Source organism: Nicotiana tomentosiformis, chromosome 9, assembly GCF_000390325.3.
Source record: "Nicotiana tomentosiformis chromosome 9, ASM39032v3, whole genome shotgun sequence".
Classification (NCBI taxonomy): Eukaryota; Viridiplantae; Streptophyta; class Magnoliopsida; order Solanales; family Solanaceae; genus Nicotiana; species Nicotiana tomentosiformis.
Window position 1 is genome coordinate 8,287,693 of NC_090820.1, and position 10,600 is coordinate 8,298,292.

The following is a 10,600-nucleotide window of genomic DNA, read 5'->3' on the forward strand; positions in this document are numbered from 1 at the left end:
AGAAACAGAAACTAAATACAAATCGAAACTCAAAATAAAAGAGAAAGAATTTAAATAGGAGTTTCATTAATATTTGACATAATTCTACCAGAAAACTAAAATTTGACATAAGTTAGAAAAGTTGCCACCTGGCGATATATTACACGTGTACAACCAGCCGAAACTCCTCTAATATAATCCAAACCGTCTATTATTTCAATCCAACGGCTAAAACTTCACAAAATGTGAATCAAAATAAAAAGATTCCCCTGCAAATTCCAAAATTTGCCTTAGAATAAATAACGAATCCTCCTTTTTCCGGAAAAGAAAAAAAATCCTCCATTTTCTTTTTAAAGTTAAAAAGATCAAAAAAGAAAACTGCAAAATCATTTCTTATTCTATTTTTTGTTTGCTTTTTCTTTTTCCTTATTAACCCTAGCAAAGAAGAAAAAAGCAAGAGAGAAGAGAAAGAGAGAGAGATCCCTGTGTGTGTTTATATGCACACACATATATTTATTAGAGGAAGCAAATCTGTGGAAGATTAATAGGATATTTTTGGGTGTGGAATTTGGATCTGATTTTGAAAGGTTTGTCTTATTTTCTGAATTATTGGTATTAAACTATAAATAGATGCACACTATTACCACATATATATATGTATATTTTGCATGTATTGATTGCTCTGTGTGTATGCGTGTGTGTGTGTGCTTTTTTGGGGGGGAAATTTTGGGGTTTTACTTTGGGATCTAATGGTGATGGATTGGTTAAAATTTTGGGGCTTTATTTGATTAAGCAGTGTAAGATGTGGTGGTTATATGGTGTAAAAATTGGATCTTTGGAGGTGAGTATTGTTAATTGTTGTGTTTTTTTTCCATCAATTTAGATTAATCTTTTATTTGCGGGGTTAGTGGAAATGGTTTTTGGAGAAATGAAGTTTAATGCAATGGTTATATTGGGGGTTGTATGTTGGAGATTTATAGCTGTTATCTGCACTTGTGCTTGTGTGTTATAGCAGGTTGCCTAGTGGATTGTCGAGGTGTGAGCAAGTTAGGCTATTCACCCCGTAGTCGAAATGCAACATAAAAAAAGAAAAAAGAAAAAGGTTGGAGATCATAGCTGAAATATTTTTAGAGAGGACCTTTTGGTATTATAGGGCCCATGGTAATGTTGATGATGGTGTATACCAATGGAGGTTAATGATTTGACTAAAGTAGTTGATTCACGTGAGTTAGTGGTACTTTCGGGTTTCACGTATTAATTCATGAAAGAGGAGTATGTTTTCTTGAAACAACTTGTTGAGTTAGTGATTGGCTGGTTGCTTCGAGTGAGAGATTAAATGTGGCATTGTAAATCGAGTAGCTTGATTGACAATGATATGTGGCAAGGCTTTATTCTTAGATTTGTATGTAGAAGGATTAGTGTATGAAGGCTCCTTTTTTTTTTTCCCTATCATAACTAATTAAAGTAGGTTTTAGGAGTCTATAGCACATTCAACCAATTAAACTATAAGCGAATGTCAACCTCATTGTAGGTATACTAGTTTAGCAATATATTTGATCTTCCCAATTCAGCAAAAAATATGTGTGATCTTGCTGATAGGAGAAATCTCATCCGATCTTCTCGGGAGCAAATTTTTTTCAGTTTTGAGTGAGATATACGTGGACTTAAGAAATGTGCATTGGAGAAAAAGAAATTTTGTTGATTTGATCGATTGATAAGAAGAGACAGAGTGTGCATAACTTCATATATACTCCATTTCCCACTTAGGATCTAAGTTGACTTTGATGGCCAATTTAGACAATATTCTGAGTGATATTTGGTCTCACAATTTTGATTGCCAAAATCATGTTAAGGTAATATGAGATAGAGAGAGTATAAAAGAGCCAGACATGAGGATGAAGTTACTGTGAATCAAGTCTTCATTAATGCATTCATGACCTTTAGACCTGGGGCCAAATTTTGAGGATTTGCATTAGACACTTTCCAAAGTTTAACAATAATGAATAGTCGTCTACTGTCATGAGCACAAGTATTCTCCGTGCTGAGATCCTGTGTTGCAGTATCATGTGGATACCATGACTCATCACTGTCTTAAATGTTCTTGGGTCCCCGTCCCTTCTTCTTTTTTAATTTCATGTTGTATCGATTCTTCGTGGTTCATCCAAGAATATTATTTGTGTCGTAGTAATTGTAAGGTTATAGTCAATCCCTTAGTGTTGCAATTCTATTGTTCATTCACATGAGGTAATGCTGATCTCTGTTTTAAAAGGCGTTTCTGGGGCGAGCCCCGGGGCAAGGCGTACCAAAAACGCCCCGGGGCGATGGTGTGGGGCGAAAGTCTCAAGAGGCGTACGCCCTGCAATTTAGGGCGTACGCCCGGGCGTTCGGGGCGCGTTTTTTTAGTAAGGAGTAAGCCCCAAAGACTTTTTCAAATTAAAACAAAATTTGTTGAATTAGTCCTTCATATAATACCCAAATTCTCAAAAGTCAGTTTGGTAATTACTCAAAAGGTTTAAAAAAGAACTCAAAAGTATTAAATTTAAAAGTAAAGACCTTTTTTATTGATCTGAGCGCTAATTCATGGTTTTTCCAATTTTTTATCTTGTCCGCTAATCTGCTAATATTTCCCAAAAGCAATGAATATTTAATTTTTTTTACAAATACAAAGAGAACTACATTTTTCTTCATAGCAGCAAATTCAAAGTTCAAATTGCAGGTTAATCATCCTTTTTGTTCCTCCATATAGAAAACTTTATTCTTTTAGACTCAAATTACTTGTGCTTGTAAGTAACGTATAATAGATTGTTTTGATTAGTTTTTTGTGGGGATGGAGCACACATATATATAGTTTTCTTCAATTTTTATGCAATTTTACTTGTTTATAAATATTAACTGTCATTATATTATTTTATAAAATATTAAAAATTAAATAACTATGGGGCTTACGCCCCGATGAGGCATATGTAAAACGCCCCGCCTTACGCCCACGCCTTTTAAAACACTGATGCTGATTATAATGCTTCTTAGGATATATATTGAAAATTTAAATTTCTTTAATACTATTGAGACATGCTACAAATCTTGAGTATTTTACTTGCATCGAATATTGTAAGTGCCTACAAGCTGACTTTTTCAAGTTAGACATTTTGCAGGATGGCAGATGGTATATTCTTTTGGGGTCCTGTAACATCTAAAGAGTGGTGTGAGCCAAATTATGTGCAGTCATCTTATATTGCAGAATTCTTTAACACTATTTCAAATATCCCATGCATTATCTTGGCTCTCATTGGTCTTGTGAACGCCCTCAGACAACGGTTTGAGAAAAGGTTCAGTGTCCTCCATATATCAAACATAATACTTGCCATAGGGAGCATGACATATCATGCCACATTGCGGCAGATGTAAGCACTCTCTTCATTCTGCTCTGTTATATTCTCTGTAAAGCTTGCTTGGTGTATGATAGATATGTATGTATGTATGTAATCTTTGATCATCCTGTGTTTGCTAAAGTATAAGGAAGTTGATTCAAAAGGATGCACCATCTAATCTTAGCCATGTTTTTCGAGATATTGTATAAATCTCCTATATATGAACAGGAAGACACTAAACTGAAGATATTATAGGATGCGTGCTAATGTGATTGCAACTTTTCACTGCCTTAAGAAAATGAGAACCTGTGGCCTAACAGCAAATAAAGTAATAAACTGCTGTATTGAGGCTACCCCGTCCTTGTAGGATTTATGTTATACTTTTTGTAGACTGAACCTGTTAGAGAACGCATGCATAGAAGATTTGGATTTCTGTTATTTTCCTTATGTTGGTGTCTTAAATATTTTCTTCTAACAATTAACTGTGTTGTAGTCACAATATCATATAATCTTTTTCGCGACAAGCTTACTTTTGAAAAATTAATTGGCATTGATCTTGCAGATGAACACAAATTGCATATTTTGTTACTGTATTGGTAGGATGATTCTATCTATTGTATACACACACAACTCAAATTTTTAAATCTCCTGGCTTACTGATTCTTGAAAATGTAGTAGTGCCAAAATAATTCAGCTTTTCTAAAAGTGTGTGGGAAAGAGGAGCACAGAGATGCGTGGTTTGATCCTGTCAAGAAGTTTCTAGTGCATTAAGTAGTAATATCCATGACAAAAATGGTGATGGACTTAGTGATTTTTCTATTTAATCATTTCAAAAAATTTGTTCGATTTAAAGGGAAGACTATGTTAATGATTTAGTATCAGTTGTTCTATTTAAGGCATTTTATGTAGTTCCTGTTGAAGCACCTCTTTAGCTTTGATTGACAGATAACATTTCAAGAACAGTGTCGTAATGAAGTAGTTGATGAGATAGGTTAAATCTTTGGTAGGAGTGAAATGTGAAAGCAGTTCTTTAAGTTGCCCCCTTATAGGCAGAGGCCGGAATTAACACGTGTTTTGCTGGTGGTCAGTCCATGCCCCTAGTTCTTTTTTCTTTTCTTTCTCCTCTGTGTGAACTGTTATCTGTTGTGAAGCCGTGCAGGAGATCTTGGAGTTGGTTTTTGTGTCTTAACAAAATCTTTTGAGACACTGGTGTTAATAAACCTAGGATATACAGGCATTCAGATTTATACTTTCCATAAGAGGATCTAAAACTGCATTTAACCTGGATCTCTAAATGTGGCCAACTAAGATTTTGTTTTAGAATGTAGCTCTTCCCTTTGATTTCAATGAACTTATTAGTTGGGAGGTTTCACTTTAGGTTTCACTTGTAAAGGTACTGGCAGTATTGGTGCTGTGAAAGTGGCTCTTATCGTTTACATGTCGTGCTCCCGGTGGAATACTTTTGTCATCTTGTTGCATGACACAATAAAGCCTACTATGAATCATATACCCAGTACCATCTTCAGTGTGCCTCTTGCTTTTTTGTTTTTAAAGGGGAGATGGAGGGAATTTTTGGATTACAAGGTCGGAATCAAACCCTCACCATGGTGCTATTAAGATTCTCCACGCCTCTTGCTTGTTTTGTGCTTGTTTCTGAAGTTTTTTTTGGAGACTGTCCTTTCTGACTTCCAAATAAGGAATTAATTCCCTATGCTTTCTTTCCATGTACAATGTGCATGCAGATAGGAGACAACAGTGATGAAAAATATAATTGTAATACTGCCTGCTTTTATGTGCTTGTATGTGTCCGTATACCATTATCCATGTATTAAATTGACAGGCAACAGCAAGGTGATGAGACACCAATGGTCTGGGAGATGCTGCTGTATATTTACATCCTCTATTCACCAGATTGGCATTATCGGAGTACAATGCCAACCTTTTTGTTCCTTTATGGTGCACTCTTTGCCATTGTGCATTCACAGATTCGCTTTGGCATTGGTTTCAAAGTACATTATGCGCTACTGTGCCTTCTTTGCGCTCCTCGGGCATACAAGTATTACATTCATACAGAGGACTCGTTGGCAAAGCGGCTCGCAAAGTTATATGTGGCTACGTTATTGATCGGAGCTGCTTGCTGGCTATGTGATCGATTATTCTGCAAGCAAATTCAGGGCTGGTACTTTAATCCACAGGGTCATGCAGTGTGGCACGTGTTAATGGGTTTCAACTCGTACTTTGCAAATGCATTCTTGATGTATTGTCGTGCTCAGCAACGTGAATGGAATCCCAAAATCAAGCACTTGTTCGGATTCTTTCCATACGTGAAGATCCAGAAACCAAAAACCCAGTAGCAGAGGTTACTTCTCTGTTGAGCCGAGCCTATAATACGAAACATGTGCAGGAAATGGCACAGATGAGCAAAAGCAAGCACTTGCAATTTTTTCCTCTTTTCCCATTTTGCAGAATGTAATGTAAATGAATGTCTGGAATAGTTTTGACTTGACCGAATAGTGGTTAATTTTTGACTCTGTAAAATTAGTGGTTTCCCAGTGTACCATATATTACACTCCCACAGAAGATAACATGGGATAACTAGTTGATTCTTTTTTTTTTTTCTTTTTGTTTCTGATAATTTTTCTTTTACTTTCTTGAATATCTTCCGACATGTTTTACTGCTATGTAAACACGTTGAATTATGCTGGTTTATACGATTTATTTCTCAGTCGGATACAGCGCAATTCTGCATAAGATAATCTTGACGTTCTCTTTGATTGCTTCCATTGGCAAACTTCCTCCTTGCCGACGGTTGTGAGAATTCTTTTAAACTATCCGTATATAGTAGTTACTCTATATTCTGTTAGGGCTGTCTAATGGTACGGTATTACCGGTACCGGTACTGAACCATACCGCTCCAGTGGTTGAGTAGGGGTGGGGGATTTGTGGTGGAGGGTAAGGGTAATGGTAGGGTATCCGGTTTTGTACCCTTACTGAACCATACCGCTCCAGTGGTTGAGTAGGGGTGGGGGATTTGTGGTGGAGGGTAAGGGTAATGGTAGGGTATCCGGTTTTGTACCCTTAGTACCGGTACCGGAAGTACCCTTAAGGTACCGTACCGGTACCGCACCCGCACCGGTACCCAATGGTATTTAAAAAATAAAAAATCTAGCCATTTTTGTATTGTTAAAATAGTCGTTGGCAACGGCCAAAAACGGCTATTTTTGCCTCCCTAGCCCCCAGCGTCTCCCCTAACCCCTAATTTATGTTTTTAACCCCTAAGTTTGTTCAAATACACTTTAGCCCTATTTTAGAACTATAAATACCTCATTTCATTCTTTCAATTTTCATTCAAAAACTCTTATATCTCTCTGATTCTCCATCTCTCTCTATCTCTAATTGCAATTAACGTGTCGTCGGCGTTTGGTACATTCGTTCCAACTCATATTAATTTTCGCATTTATTTGTGTTATACTTGTGTTGCTATTTGTTGTAATTTTAATCATTTATTATTAAAAATGACTCCTAAAGTGATAAAAAGATGTGTAATAGATCTACTAAGGATAATGCTAGGGAGGGGGTCCTCGTTTTGAAACAAATCCTAACCAGTTCGGGTTTAGGAGTTACATACAAGAAACATATAATCCCGTTTTCCAGGTTTTCCTAGAACAACTGTTAGAAATAATGTTTGCGATGAAGACTGCTTTTCCAGGGTTTCCTAGAATAACCGTTAGAAATAATGTTTGCGATGAAGACTTGCTAAAATATTTGAAGAGAATAAACTTTGGCCTTAGAAATAATTCAAGAAGACAACGATGCATGTACTATCTACCGGAGACAGCATGGACGCAAAAGAACAAGTGCTATCAATTTCAAGCAAAGAACCAATAGAAATTATTGAAAATCTCTGCAAATGGAAACAAATTATGTAATTTTATTTTTATAAGTATAGAATTTTTTTCCATCCAATAAAGCTTGTTTGTATTTAAATATAATTATTTTGAATTTTTAATTTAAAATACCCCTAAGTACCCCTAAAGTACCGGTACCCTTAGGACCGGTAGGGGTACTGATAGCGTACCCAAAAAAATACCCTTAGCCCTTACACTTAAATACCGTTAAGAATAGTACCCTTAAGAAACCCTCCTCTTACCCTTACCCTCCCCGTACCCTTAACCCTTAATGTGCCTGTACCCTCCTCTTGGAGGGCCATATTTTCTGTGCACTTAAATAACATACAATATCATCTGGAAAGTAATTTGAAATGCAAGAGTGAAGTAAGCATATTGTGACTCCCTGACCTAACCTACCACAATTGGGGTCTTAGATTACAACAACAATAATTCAGTAAAATCCCAGAAGTAAGAGGTCTGGGGAGGTAGTGTATACGCAGACCTTACCCCTACCCTATGGAGTAGAGATATTGTTTCTGATAAACCCTCGGCTCAAAAAAACGACAAAGACGAAAGAGACAATATGTCAGTACCATCAACAGAAACCATAAAAATAATAAAATATTATAAGAAACCAAAAAAATGGGGGTCTTAGATTTAAAAAAAACAAAAAACAAATTGTGCTCCTTCGCCTAACTGGTACCCCACAAATGAATGTTAGTGTTGTATTTAAAAAATAATTTACACGGACATTTACATCTTTCTATACATAATGCTGTAATCTCTCAAACTGTAACATAGTAGACAATGCTGTTGGCAGAATTTTCTGGTGTTGAAATCGAACAATCCAGCTCAAGCTTCAGCATATTTAAAATGTGTCAAGTATATGCGGCCTATGTTACTCGGACTCTTCGAAAATATTGTTGGGTGCGTGTCGGATCCTTCAAATTTAGTGCATTTTTGAAGGATCCGACACGGGTGCGGCAACACTTTTGGAGAGTCCGAACAACATAGTATGCAGCTATATAAAATACGGAAATTGGTTAAAAATGCCTCTAAACTATTGAAAAAGGTTTAAGAATACCCTTCATCTACCTATTGGGCTAAAAATACCCCTCCATCCAGCTTTTTGGCTCACTTATGCCCTTTGACCGTTAGGTCAATGCCGAATTAAAAATAATAACTATTTAAATTCCATGTGACAACTTCTTATTGGCCAAAATTAAAACATCTAACTCATTAAAAAGACACACTTATATCTATCAGTTTTTCGTACTAACCCGCTTCAAACACTAACCCCACCCGAACAAAAAGTTAAACTAAAAAGTCAAGCTCCATGGAAGTGGTAGCGAACATATAGACGCAAATTTACTACGTGATTTTCTTTTTCTTGTTATGGCATCCAGTTCAATTTACATGATAGACACAAATTGCATTATATTCAAGATGAGTTTAATTTAATCACTCAAAGTGATTGTTTGGAAGATATCATAAACCGTTGGACTACCCCTAGTTTTCTGTCCCACATTATTATCAAGAAAATCATTGGTTCATTCAAGCTAGGATTTTTTTGATTGTTTAATTTGTTCATAAACCTTTATTCGATGATAATGTTATATATGAGATTAATCAAGAAAATGAACACATGTAAATCCATGGGTCAGATTGAAGTGGGGCGTCTTTTTTTATTTGAACTTTTTATTCGGGTCAGGTTAGTGTTTGGGGCGGGTTAGTACGAAAAACGAGTAGATATGAGTGAATCTTTTTAATAGGTTAGATGTTTTAATTTCGACCAATAAGAAGTTGCCACGTGAAATTTAAATAATTATTCTTAAAATTCAGCATCGACCTAACAGTCAAAGGGCATAAGTGAACCAAAAAGGTAGATGCTGGGGTATTTTTAGCCCAATAGATGGATGAAGGGTATGTTTTAGACCTTTTTCAGTAGTTCAGGGGCATTTTTGACCCTTCTCCGTATAAAATATTAAATGTAACTTTTGATAAGAAGACAGTCAACCTGCATCCATCCTTACTATACAACTTTTTCTTAATCGAGATTGGCTTGGTTCTGAGTCTATGCTAATGAAACTACTTATCAAGAAAAGCTAGTAACCTTTTTTTCACATCGTTATCAAGAAAAGCTAGTATTAGAGATAGTTTTGGTTCATAAATTTGGGTTGATCCAAGATAAAGCAAGTTAATTTCACTGATACTAGTTAATTTCAGAAATAGAACACTCATTTGCGCGACAAATGCATTCTGAATTTGATCTATCTGGTCAGGTAGTAGAACCACAACAAGAGACGACGAGGACGACGACCACAACAATAACAGTATAATCTCACTTGTAGGATTTGGGGAGGGTAGTGTGTACGCAGACCTTACCCCTACCCTGAGGTAGAGAGGCTGTTTCCGATAGACCCTGAACTCCCTCCCTCCAAGAACTCTCCCCACCTTGCTCTTGGGGTGACTCGAACTCACAACCTCTTGATTGGAAGTGGATGTTGCTCACCACTATAGCAACCTATTTTCTGCTTCAACATGTAGATTAAATTCTCAAATGCAGCACTTTGAAAATGACTTACTGCTAAGCAGTCAGATAAGTGATGCAAGCATTTCTTAATTTGAAAACTTAGCTTCTTTCAAGATTATATGAAAGATGAATTGGTGAATTAGCCTTATATACATCTAAAAAATCTATGACTTTGGCATTAAAAGAGCTAACTGTAGTTTACCAAGCTGACAGAGTCTGACTGGGTTCTTGTAAATTGTCACTTTTGCTGCATTATGATTAATCATGATGAATCTTTTGAGGACATAACAATTTATATAACTCGACCCAACTAGTTTCAAACATAGATTGGTATATAATATGTTTGAAAAATTACTTAGTTTTAAGACTAGGCATTATCTTGAAACAGCCAAAGAAAAAATAGACACTCAAATGGTACTGAGAGTAATCATTTATAATGTTAGCAGATAAGAAGCTACTCCTATAAATGCTTAATTAACTACTATTACATTTAGTTTCAAACATTGTTGAAGGTTTAATAGGACAAAATATTGTACAAAGATTGGTGAACGATACGGCATGGCCTTATTGAAGTGTCCGAATGGAAAAAATTGACAAATTTAAAGAGTTGTCTATATATTCAGCCTTTTTAATAATGAGCTTTACGAATGTTAGGCATAAGTTGTAGAGCTACTCCTTGTGCAAACTGATATCAAGATTAAATTTTAGAACAGGTCAAACCAAATATGATGGAAAGAGGCTGGGAGCACATAGTAAATTCTTCCACTGCTCCTTCAATATCAATGTATATGGGACTATTACTATTTGGTGAATCAAATAATTTTATCTTT

The 10,600-nt window shown here is 35.9% G+C and overlaps 1 protein-coding gene across 2 annotated transcripts; it reads left to right on the forward strand.

Annotated features, from left to right (window-relative positions):
- The first annotated feature begins 365 nt into the window (after nucleotides 1-365).
- Nucleotides 366-5,959, forward strand: LOC104110701 (alkaline ceramidase-like). 2 transcript variants are annotated; one of them, XM_009620240.4, is made up of 3 exons: nucleotides 366-566; nucleotides 3,132-3,380; nucleotides 5,188-5,959. In XM_009620240.4, exons 2-3 carry the CDS (start codon nucleotides 3,133-3,135, stop codon nucleotides 5,699-5,701), a joined length of 762 nt encoding a protein of 253 aa, XP_009618535.1. In that variant the 5' UTR covers nucleotides 366-566; nucleotide 3,132; the 3' UTR covers nucleotides 5,702-5,959. The 2 variants fall into 2 exon arrangements, with proteins under 2 accessions (XP_009618535.1, XP_009618534.1); XM_009620239.4 differs by having other exon boundaries at nucleotides 388-566; nucleotides 3,121-3,380.
- The last annotated feature ends 4,641 nt before the right edge of the window (nucleotides 5,960-10,600 follow it).